This window comes from Tursiops truncatus, chromosome 16 (assembly GCF_011762595.2).
Source record: "Tursiops truncatus isolate mTurTru1 chromosome 16, mTurTru1.mat.Y, whole genome shotgun sequence".
In the NCBI taxonomy this organism is placed as follows: Eukaryota; Metazoa; Chordata; class Mammalia; order Artiodactyla; family Delphinidae; genus Tursiops; species Tursiops truncatus.
The window spans coordinates 4301422-4318671 of NC_047049.1; the positions used below are offsets into that span (position 1 = coordinate 4301422).

At 47.3% G+C, this 17250-nt stretch overlaps 1 protein-coding gene across 5 annotated transcripts in view; it reads left to right on the plus strand.

Moving 5' to 3' along the window:
* MKI67 (marker of proliferation Ki-67) overlaps nucleotides 1-17250 on the plus strand; it is a 28344-nt gene that overhangs the window by 8822 nt on the left and 2272 nt on the right. For 3 of the 5 annotated variants that reach the window (XM_033842101.2, XM_033842103.2, XM_033842102.2), the window contains exons 6-14: nucleotides 267-312; nucleotides 759-1829; nucleotides 3127-3302; nucleotides 6254-6575; nucleotides 6663-6784; nucleotides 6892-7063; nucleotides 9119-9274; nucleotides 10216-15500; nucleotides 16384-16827. In XM_033842101.2, coding sequence (XP_033697992.1) covers nucleotides 267-312; nucleotides 759-1829; nucleotides 3127-3302; nucleotides 6254-6575; nucleotides 6663-6784; nucleotides 6892-7063; nucleotides 9119-9274; nucleotides 10216-15500; nucleotides 16384-16827 — 7794 coding nt within the window. The remainder of the gene's footprint in view (nucleotides 1-266; nucleotides 313-758; nucleotides 1830-3126; nucleotides 3303-6253; nucleotides 6576-6662; nucleotides 6785-6891; nucleotides 7064-9118; nucleotides 9275-10215; nucleotides 15501-16383; nucleotides 16828-17250) is intronic. The other 2 variants (XM_033842108.2, XM_033842104.2) reach the window with 2 other exon arrangements.

The window sequence follows — 17250 nt, forward strand, 5'->3', positions numbered from 1 at the left end:
TATAAAAAGTCACTGCCGTTCAATTTAAGCAATTTTAATCTTCAAGTTTGTTTCTTATTCTATTACTATATTTTTAAAAAATCAACTGAGAAATGCTTGTGTTATGAGTACCAGCCCAATGTCTTCGGCTCGTTTCTCAAAGTCGCTGTAAGTTCTCTAAGAACAGTTGGGTAGAGAAGGTCATCAAAGGAAGAATATTTTAGTAAATGTGACTGTTGGTATTTGAAAAGGCATCTAAATTGCTGTTCTTATCTGCCAATTCACAGGAGCCTTCGCGTCGGGTCTCAAGATCTAGCTTCCCTTCCAACCTTGGTTAGTAGATTTTTGGTTTTGTCTGGGATCCTGTAAGATCTGTTCTCTATGTAGCTTTGTGGCAAGGAAGGGACAGACATAGGCAGACACGTGAGTTAACTTTTCTCCCAAGTGATGTATGGGCTCCATATGCTTGTTGGAGGGTCCATGTAGAGACGAACTGTCATGCTCAGTTGTTGCCCCTAATTCTGAGCAGATTGATAGCATTGGATGTCTCCTGTTGGTTATAGGAGGTATAGGAGGCTAAAGTGATTTATTTATTTTCATCATGGAACTAGTACCAGAACACCATTAGAATACATTTTGGACATTAAGAAATTTGTAGGCTAAGTGGAAAGCTAGGTTTTTAAGACAATTTGAAATAATTTTAAAATGTGAATATTGCCCATGTTAATCATTGAGAAAATCTCGAATTTCTGCTTCCTATTTCATAACTCATTGTCAAGATGGAAAAGTTCAAGATTCCAGTGCCCGTTCAAAATTCACGGAAGACGCTGCTTCCGGAAGGCCTGTGGTGCATGGGAAGAATGTCACAGGAGCTGGTATTGTCTCAGGTGGCTCAGAAGATCCTGTTGCTGGGAAGACACCTAACAGTGTTCATTCCTCAGAACGTCCTGGAGATAACGGCAGAAATGCAACAGCTCCCACTGCTGGGGATTCTCAAGAAGGTTCCGGTGTAACATTCGGGATCAGTAATGGAGAACTGAAGGCTTTTTCCTCTAGAAAGTGTCTTAAGGAGAGTGACCAAAATGAGTCTCCCTTTAGGAAGCTTTATGAGTCAATGAAGGTGGAGTTAGATGTGAAATCAGGAAAAGTCAATGTTCTTCAGAATCGCAGAAAATCAGGATCACAGAGTCATTGCACACCAGAAAAAGAAAGCACTGGTGGTTTACAGAGCGAGACTCTGGTCTCACTTAAATCCAGACCCAAATCGGGCCAAAGCCCCCAAATTAAGGCAGACCCTGCTTCAGGAGAACAAGGAAGTAGCCAGACTGAGGGGAAGAGGAGTGATGAGCCATTTCAGACGCCCAAGGAGACCAGGAGTCCCAGCAGCCTCTGCACAGAGGTAGAGACGCTGCAAACCACGACCCCCGAACCATATTCACAACAAAGTCCCTCACGGAGTGGGCGGAGTGAAGACCTGAGTGTTGTCCATGGTGGTGCGTCCCTGAACCTAGATCAAAGTGAAGGCTCCAGGGCAGATATTAAAACGTTTCCCCCTCGGAAGTTCTTACCTAGTATTCAAACGCCCGTTAAAGTTGAGAGTTTTGGAAATACACCAGAAAAACTTTGCCCGGGAAAGAGGAAGAGGAATCCTACAAATGTTGACGATCTGACAACAGAAACAGAGATTCTGCATCAGACAATTTCAGCTCCATTGGTCCCTCAAGTTGAAAGGAAGATTCAAAGCGATTTTCTCAACAAGCCTGAGAAGCTGGGCATGGCAGCGGATCCGGTGAGCCCTGGGTTACCCGGTCTTAGCTCGGCTGATGGCAGCAGCTTCGGCGATTCCACGAGTAAGTTTATTTAACTGTAAATTTATTCCCCCCCCCAGGTTTACTACTACCTTATGTCTAGGTATGAATTAGTGGGACCTTCCTTCATTCACGAATGATTAGCTCTGTGAGGCACATGAAGGCCCATATTCATCATCTACTCATAGATTTGCATGAAGACCCAGATAACCAACCAACCAGAGCAGTGCTGGTTATTAGGGGAGAATTAGCAGGCGTCTAAGGAGATAAGCTGGTCCAAAAGCATATCTGATTCTTCTGTCTACCACAGAACAAAGGAGAATAAGCATAAGCATAATTGCTTTTCACAGGAGTTTAATTCTGAACTATAAGCTCTTTTATCCTATGAGTTTGATCCTCTAGAATAAGTCAGTGGAAATCCCTTGGAACTCTTTTCATGTGGGGTGGCTCTTAAAACACACCTGCCCCATCCCCATGGGTCTACGTGCCAGGTGTCCTTCTACGTGCCGTTCAGACCCTCATTTCCCATCCTCTCTTCTGGCAGCAGGAGGGCCCACGGGACAGGAGTTTTGTTATCTTCCTTTTGCAAATGGGGAAACCAGTAACCTAATGGCACCCCATGGGTGGCAGAGATGTGACCCGTGGAGCAGGCGTGGCAGCTCCAGGGCCTCCCACGCTCCTCGGGGGCCCCCAGGTGTTCCGATGCTGTGCCCTGCCGTCAGCTCTGCTTCTGCAGGGAGCCCCCAGGGCAGGGGTGTGCGGCTCTGAAAGCAGACCCACGCACATCAGTCACGGAGTCCCCACAAGTCTTACAAACGGGTCGCCTCACTCAGGCAAGGGTTTATGTTGACAAGTGGTTCACAAAGATGGATAGTGGGGCTTGGGACGCGTGAATTGCCCATCTGTCAATATCACCAGGAGAGGTTTCCAGCTCGAATTCTACTCGCTGGGTAGGTCTGAGACCCAAGTGTGGGTCTCTTGGAAAAGCTTTCTCAGGCCACTGCTGAAGCCTCATCCCCTTCATCCCCCTGCTCCGAAGTGGGAGCCACTGCTCCAGGCCACTCCCTTTATTAAGCTCTGTCCGCATAGGACTTGTCAATGTTTAAAGAAAGTCCTTGTCCTGTCAGGTTGGGACTTGGCATTTAGTGGTTTGTCCTGGATCTTTCCTGAGCTCTTGAAGCAGCATCACCTTCGTCAACATCACAAGAGAGTAAAGGTGTGTGAGGTGCCAGGTTTCAGTGAATTTACAGTAAGTTTGTGTTCAATGGTAAATGGAAACAAGTCACACCTATGGTACTGTTCTCCTTTGCCCTCTCCACGTCTGTACCCGTTCCTCTAGATAAGATGGATGGGGTGTCCCTGAAGAGGAGGCGGGTCTCCTTTGGTGGTCGCCTGAGACCTGAATTATTCGATGAAAACTTACCTCCCAACACACCTCTCAAAAGAGGAGAGACACCAAAGCAAAGAAGGTCTCTGGTCACCCACACGCCAACCGTCCTGAAGAAAATCATCAAGGTGAGTTTACCCACTGGTCCCCGCTTCGGATCTGATGATAGCACACATCCTTGGTCCATATTCTTTCCAACCCCTCACACTAGTAGAATGACAATGAACACCTTTTTCTTTCTAATAACAAAGTAAAAATATAAAAGTCTCTGTGAGAGCTCATTCATGTGGGTGTTGGGAACTGAGCACCTGGGTTCCTAACCATGGCCCGAGGGTGACTGAGCACAGGTGGGTCCTCAGGACTTTCCTTCTCTGCAGAGGCCTCCTGCTGACCACACTTGCAGGGCCAGGTGGTCATGCTAGGGTTATAGTCAATACATTTGGAAAGAATCTGGAGGCATCACAACACAGAAGCGTAAGGTTCTGGTGTTTTTCCCTTTAGAATTACAAGGTGGAAAGAAAACCTTGGACGGCAGCACACCCATGACTTTCATCATCAGCTCTTTACAATTTTTCATCACCTACCCTAGGCTGTGACCTTAGATCTCTAGAAAGGTGTTGGCCCACAGCTCGCCTTCATCAGAGCCTGGGAAGCCTTTAATTTCCTTTCACACTAACAGACGTGTAAAGTATGTCTCCTTTCCTTCCCTTTTATATGGGCTCCCGGAAGTGAGTGGCTGTCTTTCCATGCAGATCAAAGGTGGTTAAATTCCCATGGACGGTGTTTCCTTGGACTTAGATAAGAGCCTCACTCATGAGGAAGTTCCTTTCATCTTTCCACCTGAAATACCCCAATTAAGATTTGTTCGGTGCTTTCTTCCCCCGCCCCCCGCCACTTTTTTTTTTTTTTTTTTTTAAGTGAGAGACGTAGACTCGCATCTCTACCATATACTTGACAGACACTGGTTGAAACGTTTGGTGCTTCCAGATTTAAACAGTTTGGGATTGACACGTACACACGGCTATATTTAAAGTAGATAACCAACAAGGACCTGCTGTATAGCACAGGGAACTCTGTTCAATATTCTGTAATAACCTAAATGGGAAAAGAATCTGAAAAAGAATAGATACATGTATATGTATAACTGAATCACTTTGCTGTACACCTGACACTAACACAACATCGTTAATCACCTATACTCCAATATAAAATAAATAGAAAGCCTGGTGGTGCTGAACTCTCTTAGCTTTTGCTTGTCTTTAAAGCTTTTGCTTTCTCTGTCGAATCCGGATGAGATCCTTGCCAAGTAGAGTGATCTTGGTTGTAGTTTCTTCCCTTTCATCACTTTAAATATATCATGCCACTCCCTTCTGGCTTGCAGAGTTTCTGCTGAGAAATCAGCTGTTAACCTTATGGGAGTTCCCTTGTATGTTATTTGTCGTTTTTCCCTTGTTGCTTTCAGTAATTTTTCTTTGTCTTTAATTTTTGCCAGTTTGATTACTATGTGTCTCTGTGTGTTTCTCCTTGGGTTTATCCTGTATGGGACTCTGCTTCCTGGACTTGGGTGGCTATTTCCTTTCCATGTTAGGGAAGTTTTTGACTATAATTTCTTCAAATATTTTCTCTGTTCCTTTCTCTCTCTCTTCTCCTTCTGGGACCCCTATAGTGCGAATGTTGTTGTGTTTAATGTTGTCCCGTTTAATGCTGTCCCAGAGGTCTCTTAGGCTGTCTTCATTTCTTTTCATATTTTCTTCTTTATTCTGCTCTGCAGCAGTGAATTCCACCATTCTGTCTTCCAGGTCACTTATCTGTTCTTCTGCCTCAGTTATTCTGCTATTGATTCCTTCAAGTGTATTTTTCATTTCAGTTATTGTATTGTTCATCTCTGTTTGTTTGTTCTTTAATTCTTCTAGGTCTTTGTTAAATATTTCTTGCATCTTCTCAATCTTTGCCTCCATTCTTTTTCCCAGGTCCTGGATCATCTTCACTATCATTATTCTGAATTCCTTTTCTGGAAGGTTGCCTATCTCCACTTCACTTAGTTGTTTTCCTGGGGTTTTATCTTGTTCCTTCATCTGGTATGTAGCCCTCTGCCTTTTCATCTTGTCTCTCTTTCTGTGAATGTGGTTTTAGTTCCACAGGCTGCAGGATGGTAGTTCTTCTTGCTTCTGCTGTCTGCCTTCTGGTGGATGAGGCTATCTGAGAGGCTTGTGCAAGCTTCCTGATGGAAGGGACTGGTGGTGGGTAGATCTGACTGTTGCTCTGGTGGGCAGAGCTCAGTAAAACTTTAATCCGATTGTCTGCTGATGGGTGGGGCTGGGTTCCCTCCCTGCTGGTTGTTTGGCCTGAGGCGACCCAACACTGGAGCCTACCCGGCTCTTTGGTGCGGCTAATAGGGGACTCTGGGAGGGCTCACGCCAAGGAGTACTTCGCAGAACTTCTGCTCCCAGTGTCCTTGTCCCTTGGTGAACCACAGCCACCCCCCCACCCCCCTCTGCAGGAGACCCTCCAACACCAGCAGGTAGGTCTGGTTCAGTCTCCTATGGGGTCACTGCTCCTTCCCCTGGGTCCCAATGCACACAGTACTTTGTGTGTGCCCTCTAAGAGTGGAGTCTCTGTTTCCCCCAGTCCTGTTGAATTCCTGCAATCAACTCCTGCTAGCCTTCAAAGTCTGATTCTCTGGGAATTCCTCCTCCCGTTGCTGGACCCTCAGGTTGGGAAGCCTGATGTGGGGCTCAGAACCTTCACTCCAGTTGGTGGACTTCTGTGGTATTAGTGTTGTCCAGTTTGTGAGTCACCCACCCAGCGGTTATGGGATTTGATTTTATTGTGACTGCGCCCCTCCTACCGTCTCACTGTGGCTTCTCCTTTGTCTTTGGATGTGGGGTGTCTTTTTTGGTGAGTTCCAGTATCTTCCTGTCGATGATTGTTCAGCAGTTAGTTGTGATTCCAGTGCTCGCACAAGAGGGATTGAGCACACTTCCTACTCCGTCATCTTGAGCCTACAGAGAAGTTATATTTGTGGTGAGGTTTCTTATATTTGTGGTGAGGTTTCTTACGCACATTTAAATCTTGTCAGGAGCAGCCTCAGCCGTCAGGGAAAGAAGATTCTTCAGAAGTCTGTCTGGAGGCGACTGCACAGGATGCGTTTGTGAGGCCTCCAGCTCCTAACGCTGCTCCCGCTTCTCCAGATGCGCCCGGCCGATGCCGTAGCTTATCCAAGGCGTCTTCCATCTCCAGCGACAGCAAATCTCCACATCAGACAGATATTCCCAAGAGAGGACGGAGAAAAAGTAGCAACCTGCCCTCCAAGAGAGCTTCCGTGGATCGAAGCCAGCATGGCATCTTACAGATGATTTATTCCAAGAGAAGGAGTGGCGCTTCTGAGGCCAATTTAGTTGGTTAGTGTTGTATCAGCAGATAGGTTTCAAGGTTGATTTTCTCGTTAGTGCCGGTTTTGAAGTCTCAACATCTTTTCCCTGTGACAGTGGCAAAATCGTGGGCAGACGTGGTAAAACTGGGCACCAAGCAGACCCAGACCAGAGCTGTTCAACGTGGACCTCCAAGACCCCTGAGCAAGAGGCAAAGAAGAACCAATAATACCCCGAAGGTAGGGGTTCCAATGTGCATTGCTCTTTGATACATAATATGATTAAGGGATGCATTAAGTGTGGATTGAGGCTTTGACGCTTTATTGACTTCCTGATTGTTTTCCAGAAGCTGACTGGCATCGTTCACAATCAATTTAGCACAGGCCACGCAAACTCCCCCTGTACCATAATAATAGGGAAAGCTCACATCGAGAAAGTGAACGGGCCAGCTCGGCCCTACAGGATGCTGAACAACTTCGTGGTCAACAAACCAATGGACTTTAGTGAAGATCTTTCAGGTAACAGCATAGCCATGGCTCTTGGGAACCAGAACGCTTTCATCCTCCTGCGCGGGTCCACGTGGGTGGGTATCACGTTTGTTTATCTGCTGTGCATGGGACAGGAGGATAAACAATCTAGTCAACTCGGAGGGTCATGATATTCAAGGAACAGGGTGCTGAACTGGAGAACAAGGCCAGGTCCCTGACGATTTGGAGTCACGTGGCCTGTAGGAAGCAGGTATGGCAGGAAATGCACATCTTTACCTGGGAGAGCAGCGTGTGTATATGACGTTGGCAGCGGCTTTATGGTGAAAAAGCAGCCTTGCTCTTATAATTGCCAGAGTCGGAGCAATAGGTTTGAGTGATGTTTTGCTTCAAGGTTTCTTTTCCTTCCGTGTAGCTTAGCTGGTTCATGAAACAAAGGCTTCTCTGAGCCATTCATAGTTGAGCCAGTATTGCTATTTTCAGTAAAAGTGTGATGTGAGCTGCTGTCACTTGTCCTGGATTAGAACCACGGCAGGACCCTGGGTTTGGGATTTTCTGCTACGTCGTTTGACCAGTGGTTTCCATTCTGAGCACCTATAGAGGGAGGTGACACTTGAATCCATTAGGTGGAACCTAGTTTTTATTTCCTGGCGGATTTTAAGATGGGAGAATTGTTGTACCACTTATAAAACCTATGCAAGATACCCTCCAATTAGAATCACATTTGGATCAGCATATTTATTAGCTTTTTAAAAGCAAACTATAAAAATGTAGAACAGTGATAGCCAGAGTTCTGATAGCATGCTCCATGAGTAAAAAACAATTTGAGCTTATACCACCCAATACGCAGATACCTGTGTATGCTTGTAAATTATGCCCACGTGCGAGTGTACTACTATATATGTTACGAAGCATTGAAGGCAAATTCTCAAAAATATTTATAAGAGGGCTTCCCTGGTGGCGCAGTGGTTGAGAATCCGCCTGCAGATGCAGGGGACGCGGGTTCGTGCTCCGGGAAGATCCCACATGCCGCGGAGCGGCTGGGCCCGTGAGCCATGGCCACTGGGCCTGCACGTCCGGAGCCTGTGCTCCGCAACGGGAGAGGCCACAACAGTGCGAGGCCCGTGTACCGAAAAAAAAAAAAAAAACATATTTATAAGATAAGTAGAAGTTTAAATAGTACCTGGGATGGTAAATTTTTTCAGCCTTCCTTCAAAACATTTTTCTAGACACTCAACAAAGGCCCCCCCCTCGGTGTGAGTACTTTTATGACAAAACATTAATATGTGATGAAATATTAAATCTTGGATATTTTAAGTAAGGCCTGAACGGTGGCGGAGGAATGAGCTTTTTAAGTGATTTGCCTGGCTTGGGTGCCTTCAGAACAGGCTTCCCAAACACAATTTGCAGACGGCTGCCAGACTGAGAGAGTCGGCTGCTGGTCTGTTTTGGTCCATTGATGTCAGAATGAGAAAAGTAAGAAGACAGGAGGAGAATGGGAGTTTGAGAAACTTAAGTCTTCCCTTTAGAGAACTGGATGGGTTTGCTTGTTTGTTTTCTGAGATTATGTTAGTACTACCTTTTGGTGTTAAAATGAAAAGATGGTGATATTAGTACTTGACCATACTAAAAATGGGCAGTCCTATCTCACTTTTAACATTTGGACATTTTATTTGTACATAAACTCTTGTAGTGCATAACCTAGGACTTATCGAAGGAGCCTGAGGGCCCTGGATTTGGGGATGCATGGAGAGGGACCCTGGAGGGCAGCCTCTGTCCTCTGGCCAATGCTCACAGCTGGAGTTCACTCTAGAAGAGGGTGGACATCAACTTCCTTCATTACATTCTTTCCAAGAGGAAGGCCAGAGAAGAGGCCATATATGAGTCTAACTTGCCATTGCCCTTTTCAAAATATGGGTTCACAGCTGATGCATCAACCTCTCCTGTGAGACCCTGTCTCCCAGAAGTTCTAGGGAGTGATCTGTTGTTTGCCTTCCGACATCTCCTCTGTTGTACGTGAGGACAGGCATGCTGATTTGCAGTTATGAGCAGTCTGTTAACTGTTTTTCCACTATTTTCATGTAACAGGGCTGCCTGAAATGTTCAAGACTCCAGTGAAAGAGAAACCACAAAGGATGAGCCTGTGTCCCTCCACTTTTTCAAATTCAGAGGATTTGCTTGGAGAAGAGCTTCCAGTACCTCATTCAGGAGGAAAACCTCTGCTGTGTGCTTCAGAAAATTCTGGTGGGTTTCCTTTTTTTCCCCTGGCACTTTGATCTTTTCAGTGGAAACTGTAGATGGTCTTTTTTCACAACAGCTACTGTATTATTTCGCTACGACAGATATTCCTGATAAAGTACCATGTCCAGCTTCCCTGTCCCATTGTTCTTAGGGGAGATTTCTATCAGCAGCTGAAGCAGTACTGGCTTTCAGAGACTTGCATGGAAAGGCATACGCCTGTTTACTAACCGTAAACTATGGGTGTACACGTGGCCTTCTTCATTTAGCATAAGTAAAGAGGCTGACAAGCAGGAAAGTGTAATGATCTCTCATCATACTTATATGTAAATTACTCAAATGTCAGAGTGCTGTCAATCACCAAAGAGAAAGGCAGCAGGTGTGCACCACGCAGGTACTCCTGTTAATCTCTGGTTGGGCACCTGCCGCAGGGTGAGAGTGAGATGTGAGTCTGTTTCTCTCTCATTTACACTGGTCACCGAGTTTCTGTCATAGAGGGGACAGTGTGCTACACTCAAGATGCTTCCTGTTGCTAAAGAATTGATGTTTCCCGTGTAACATGGCCCCTTAGTGCACTAAGTGTAACCCATATTATTGCATTGGTGGTCCAGCAGATGAAACAGCCGTTTCTCACGTTTGATGAAACAAATGTGTGTGTTCAGCTCACTGAGACCTGGCTGGCAGCCTAAGGAATGCTTTTCTTTTATCCGATCCCCATAGACCCTTACCACTGCCTATGCATGACCCCACTCTGTGTCACCCAAAAACATTGTTCTTAATTGTGTGTGGTTCATGTCAGGCAGATTTATGGCCACGTAGGCAGCCTCGTATCCTGAGATGGATGGGAGGCTGGTTTATTGGCTCTTAAATACCTCATGAGGCTAAAACACCACATTGGCGCACGGTGCACAGCATATACTCATCATGCATGTTTTAATTTCTTATAGGACAGAATGTGTCCCCCGGGACTCAAGATGCACCTAAAGAGCTGTCTGATCAACGTTCTGCAAGCCCTGCCTTAAGACGCCAGAGTATTAAAATTAAAATAGATGAAAGTATTATGAAAACTCCCAGGAACGTGTATAAAACAGCAGGTGCTGAGATGGAAACTCCAGTGTCTGAGGCAATGACACCAAAGACAACATCAAGTGCAAAGAAGTTGAGAAGGTCCATGGAGCTCAGAAGCTCACAGGCACCAGGTGTAGAGTGTAAAAACGAAGGCCCAAAACCTGACGCTCTTGAGAACATCTTGGGAAGATGTCTGAGGAAAGCACCACAGCCAGAGCAGAAGCTGGAGGGAGATGCGAAGGAGAGCGAAGCGCGGACAGAGCACATGGGGTCAAAAGAGAATTCCAAACACACGATAGCTGTGAGGGGACCAAGGAGAGCCTCAGAGCTGAGGTGTGAGCTAGCAGCAGACCTGGCCGCCCTCGAGAGCTTGCAGGAGACACAGCCTGAGGAAGACCAGCGGGACATCCCAAGTCTCCTACAGACCCCAGCTCATGCCAAGGAAGCAGTGGATGCAGAGAACAGAGCCACAAAAATGCTCTGTAAATCTCCCAGATCAGGAACAGTCGGCACGCCCACCAGGACAAACACACAGCTCAAGACACCTTCCTGGAACGCGGATGTAGAAGATGCCTCGGCCCTCGGAAAACTCACACAGACACCCGGGAAGACTATGCCCATGCACGGAGAACCAGGTGATGATAAAAGCATCAAATTGTTTCAGGAAACTCCAAAGCAGAAACCAGACCCTGCAGAAAATGTAGCTGGAAGTAAGAGGCGGCCAAGGACACCCAAGGGAAAGGCCCCACCCCTGGAAGACCTGGCTGGCTTCAAAGAGCTCTTCCAAACCCCACACCATGCCAAGGAACCCATGACTGATGACAAAACCCCCAAAATGCTCTGCCAATCTCCACAACTAGAACCAGTCAACACACCAAGTAGAAAGGGACGTCTCAAGACACCTTCCCAGAAAGTGGATGTACAGGGAGATGTCTCAGCTCTCAGGAAGCCTCAACAAACACCAGGGGAAACCACACACTCACACAGAGAACCAGAGGGTGCTGACGGAGGCATTGCAGTGTCTCGGGAAGCTCCAGAAGAAAAACTGGACCCTGCAGAAAATGTAACTGGAAGCAAGAGGCAGCCAAGGACACCCAAGGAAAAGGCCCCACCCCTGGAAGACCTGGTTGGCTTCAAAGAGCTCTTCCAAACACCAAATCACGCAGTGGAACCAATGAGTGCTGACAAAATCTTCAAAATGCTCTGCCAATCTCCACAACTAGAACCAATCAACACACCAAGTAGAAAGGGACGTCTCAAGACACCTTCCCAGAAAGTGGATGTGCAGGAAGATGTCTCAGCTCTCAGGAAGCCCACACAATCACACAGAGAACCAGAGGGTGGCGACAGAGGCATTGTGGTGTCTCAGGAAGCTCCAGGAGAAAAACTCGACCCTGTAAAAAATGTAACTGGAAGCAAGAGGCAGCCAAGGACACCCAAGGAAAAGGCCTCACCCCTGGAACACCTGGCTGGCTTCAAAGAGCTCTTCCAAACCCCACATCAAGCCAAGGAACCAGTGACTGAGGGCAGAACCCCCAAAATGCTCTGCCGATCTCCACCACCAGAGCCAGTTGTCACATCAACCAGCATGACCAGACTTCTCAAGACACCTTCCCAGAGAGTGGCTGTGCAGGAAGACCTCTCAGCTCTCAGGGAGCCCACACACTCACACAGAGAACCAGAGGGTGGTGACGGAGGCATTGCAGTGTCTCAGGAAGCTCCAGAAGAAAGGCTGGACCCTGCAGAAAATGTAATTGGAAGCAAGAGGCGGCTAAGGACACCCAAGGAAAAGGCCCCACCCCTGGAAGACCTGGCTGGCTTCAAAGAGCTCTTCCAAACCCCAGATCATGCAGAGGAACAAATGACTAATGAGAAAACCACCACAATACCCTATACATCTCCAGCAGTAGAACCAGTCACCAGGCGAACAGGTAGAAAGAGACGATTCAAGTCACCACCAGGGAAAGTGGATGCAGAAGAGCTCTCAGCGCCCAGGAAGCCCACACAGACACCAGGGGGAGCCAGACATTCAGACAGAGAACGAGCGGATGGTGATAAAAGCATCAAATTATCTAAGGAAACTCCAAAGCAGAAACTAGACTCAGCAGAAAATATAAACGGAAGCAAGAGGCCGCCAAGGACACCCAAGGAAAAGGTCCAATGTCTAGAAGACCTGGCGGGCTTCAAAGAGCTCTTCCAAACCCCAGATCATGCCAAGGAACCAAGGGCTGTTGTCAAAACTCCCCAAACGCTCTGCATGTCCTCCCAACCACAGCTAATTGTCACACCAACCAATAGGAAGAGATGGCTCAAGACACCTCTGGGGAAAGCAGATGTAGAGACAGAGCTCTCAGCATGCAGAATGACACAGACACCAGGGGAAACTGGGCACTCAGAGGGAGAACCAGTAGATGATGATAAAAGCATCAAATTGTTTCAGGAAACTCCACATCAGAAACTGGACTCATCAGAAAATGTAAGTGGAAGTAAGAGGCGGCCAAGGACACCCAAGGGAAAGGCCCCACCGCTGGAAGACCTGGCTGGCCTCAAAGAGCTCTTCCAAACCCCAGATCATGCCAAGGAACCAACGACTGATGACAGACCCACCAACATACCTCGTCAATCTCCACAACCAGAACCAGCCAACACACCAAGTAGAAAGGGACGTCTCAAGACACCTTCCCAGAAAGTGGATGTGCAGGAAGACGTCTCAGCTCTCAGGAAGCCTCAACAAACACCAGGGGAAACCACACACTCACACAGAGAACCAGAGGGTGCTGACGGAGGCATTGCAGTGTCTCGGGAAGCTCCAGCAGAGAAACTGGACCCTGCAGAAAATGTAACTAGAAGCAAGAGGCGGCCGAGAACACCAAGGAAAACGGCCCCACCCCTGGAAGACCTGGCTGGCTTCAAAGAGCTCTTCCAAACCCCACATCAAGCCAAGGAACCAATGACTGAGGACAGAACCCCCAAAATGCTCTGCCGATCTCCACCACCAGAACCAGTTGTCACATCAACCAGCATGACCAGACGTCTCAAGACACCTTCCCAGAGAGTGGCTGTGCAGGAAGACCTCTCAGCTCTCGGGAAGCCCACACACTCACACAGAGAACCAGAGGGTGGTGACGGAGGCATTGCAGTGTCTCAGGAAGCTCCAGAAGAAAGGCTGGACCCTGCAGAAAATGTAATTGGAAGCAAGAGGCGGCTAAGGACACCCAAGGAAAAGGCCCCACCCCTGGAAGACCTGGCTGGCTTCAAAGAGCTCTTCCAAACCCCAGATCATGCAGAGGAACAAATGACTAATGAGAAAACCACCACAATACCCTATACATCTCCAGCAGTAGAACCAGTCACCAGGCGAACAGGTAGAAAGAGACGATTCAAGTCACCACCAGGGAAAGTGGATGCAGAAGAGCTCTCAGCGCCCAGGAAGCCCACACAGACACCAGGAGGAGCCAGACATTCAGACAGAGAACGAGCGGATGGTGATAAAAGCATCAAATTATCTAAGGAAACTCCAAAGCAGAAACTAGACTCAGCAGAAAATATAAACGGAAGCAAGAGGCCGCCAAGGACACCCAAGGAAAAGGTCCAATGTCTAGAAGACCTGGCGGGCTTCAAAGAGCTCTTCCAAACCCCAGATCATGCAGAGGAACAAATGACTAATGAGAAAACCACCACAATACCCTATACATCTCCAGCAGTAGAACCAGTCACCAGGCGAACAGGTAGAAAGAGACGGTTCAAGTCACCACCAGGGAAAGTGGATGCAGAAGAGCCCTCAGCGCCCAGGAAGCCCACACAGACACCAGGGGATACGCAGAGAGAGCCTGTATGTGATGAAAAAGACAGCAAAGCGTTTAAGGAAAATTCAAGACACAAATTGGTCCTGGCAGAAAATGTAATTGGCATCAAGAGTCGGCTAAGAACATTGAAGGAAAAGGCTCAACCTGTGGAAGAACTGTGCAGTTTCAACGAGCCCTTCCAAAAGCCAGGTCAGGCCAAGGAACCAGTGAGTGATGGTAAAATCGCTCCAGTGCCCTGCCAATCTCCACCAGCCGGACCAGTCACCAGGCCAGCAAGTAGAAAGAGGCGACTCAAGTCACCGCCAGAGAAAGTGGGTGTAGAAGAGCCCTCAGCTCCCAGGAAGCCCACACAGACACCAGGGGATATGCAGAGAGAGCCTGTATGTGATGAAAAAGACAGCAAAGTGATTAAGGAAACTTCAAGGCAGAGACTCAACCCTGCAGAAAATGTAATTGGCATCAAGCGTCGGCTAAGAACATTTAAGGAAAAGACCCAACCCGTGGAAGACTCGTGCAGTTTCAACGAGCCCTTCCAAAAGCCGGGTCAGGCCAAAGAACCGGTGAGTGACGTTAAAATCACTGCAGTGCCCTGCCAGTCTCCACCAGCCGGACCAGTCACCAGGCCAGCAAGTAGAAGGAGGCGGCTCCAGTCACCACTGGGAAAAGTAGCCCTAGAAGAGCTCTCAGTACTCAGAGAGCCCATCCCAACAGCAGGGGAAACCATGCACAGAGAACCAGTAGGTGATGAGAACAATACCAAAGTGTTTAAGGAAACTTCAAGGCAGAACCCGGACTCAGCAGGAAATGTAATTTGTGTCAAGAGTCGGCGAAGAACATTTAAGGAAAAATCCCAACCCCTGGAAGATCCGGCCAGTTTCAAAGAGCTCTTCCAAAAGCCAGATCAGGCCAGTGAACTGGGAAACGATGCTTCTGCAGTTAAGAGAGCCCCAAAGCAAACAGCGGACAGAAGAAGACCTGTAGAAATATCCCGAAGAGTCCTCAGGGCCCCTAAAGTAAGGTTCATGGGAGACCTTGTGGGCAGCAGAGACCCTGTACAATCACCAGGTGAAAACTGCATCTCCCCATCCCCCAAGAGGAAACTGGGAGAAGATGCAAGGGTTGTGGGCAGGAAGAGGCTATGCCCCACGATGGCTGCACAGGACGCTGAGGAAGAGAAGCCCCTCCAGAAGAAGCAGAGGACAGCCCCCAGGGAGAGACGGGAGCCCCCCAGACCCTCGGGAGTGAAGAAGAGAAGTCTGAGGATTTTGGCACAAAGGACTAAACCTGTGGGAAACCTGCCCAACAATGACATGAAAACTAAAGCTACGGATCCACAAGGAGAAGACACTCCAAATAAGGTAATGGGTGGTGTGATGTCATCGTGTGATGTAATCGTACCATGTCATCTTGGGTGGATGCTCTCCATTCTGGTATAACGTTTGCTATAAATTGTACATAACGCAAATGTATGTGTGGGTACCCTTTCCCCACGGGGTCTGCATTCAGCACAGTGAGTAACTGCAGACCTTCGTAAAGCATCCTTTGGGGATTTCTAGAATAGGCTAATTTGGGAAAATAACTGGTCAAAATTATTATTACACATTTTGCCAAGAACTTCTCGGGAAGTGACTGAGTTGTGTTCATCTTCAAAGGTGTGGAACTTTGTGCCGAGAAAAAGTGGGCAATTCAGTCCTGCCTTGTTTCAGACACCAAGACCTGGAGTGCTGGGTAGAAGTACTATCTGCATCAGTATTGAAACAATTAGAACAATTTACACGGGGCGTGTGTCTTGGGAAGACCTTAACTGTCAGGGTTGTCAGACAGAGAAGCTTGTAAATTCGATTCCAGAAATTGAGATTTTCCTGTCCTGCTCTATCAATGATTGTTAAAGGATTAGGAATTCATTTACTACCTGAATAATGGGGCATTCTCCTGGAATACCCTTTTAATGCTTGTTATAATCAGACTGACGTATATGACATTCAGACATTGTGATTGGAATTTATACCAAATTCCTTACTTACGGTTTATCAGTAGAAATGGTGATTCCTCCATTGGAACAAAGTGACAGTCACTCCCTTGACTCGATTAGATTACTGGCATCTTAGAAAATGAACCAATGGAAAATTTTCCAATTAATCCCCCTTTGAGTTCACTTTCGAATGATTTTCTCCATGTGGAGTTTTAAGATTTGTATTCCTCATTCTTGACGTTTTGGGGATGTCTTTTGAATTTTTTTAGGGAATGTCCCTGCGTACCAGGCGCCCCACTAAAACGAATATAGAGGAGCAAAGACCTGGGTCTCTTATATCAGCAGGAAAGGTGAAAATAAAGAGAAGTGAAAAGAAGTGCATGGAGACCTCCCAAGAGATGAAGCTGCAAAGCCCAGAAGACGCAGCGGAGAATCCTACCTCTGGGGGCAAAGTTCAAGACAGAAGGAGGCCCTTGAGATCTGGGAAGCAGAATCAGAAGGCTTTGCCTGACGCAACAGAGGAGACAGCAAGGCAGGAAAGGGTGGAAATCCCCGTGAAGAAGCAGGAAGAGAAGGAAGTAACGGAATATTCAGACTTCAAGGGTTTGAGATCCAGGAAGATTACTCTCCGCCCTCGAGGAAACACTTCGGAGAGTGGATCTGAGCAGAGAGTAACCCGGGGTGCCAGGAGATGTGCCAACAGCCTCCAAAAGGCAAGTGATTTCCTGTTTCTCTTTTTTTAAGTGCATAGAATGTTTCACTATGATTTTTGCCCCATGTCGCTAGAGGAGACACAACACATGATATGTAATAACACGCCACCAGCTCCCGGTTGGACTAAGGTAAGAGGCATGAATCTAAGCCACATTTTGTGTCTCTATATTCAGGTGTATCTGGATTGGGAATTCCACTTTGAAAAGTAAATTCACATTATAAAGTCATCATTCAGGAAAAGCAAGGGATGGGACTTCCCTGGCGGTCCAGGGGTTAAGACTCCAAGCTTCCACTGCAGGGGGCTCAGGTTCAGTCGCTGGTCAGGGAACTAAGATCCTGCTTGCTGTGGCCAAAAATTTTTAAAAAAAGGAAGGAAAAGGGATTTATCCAGTTAGTATTTTCTGACTGCTTGTTGCATACCC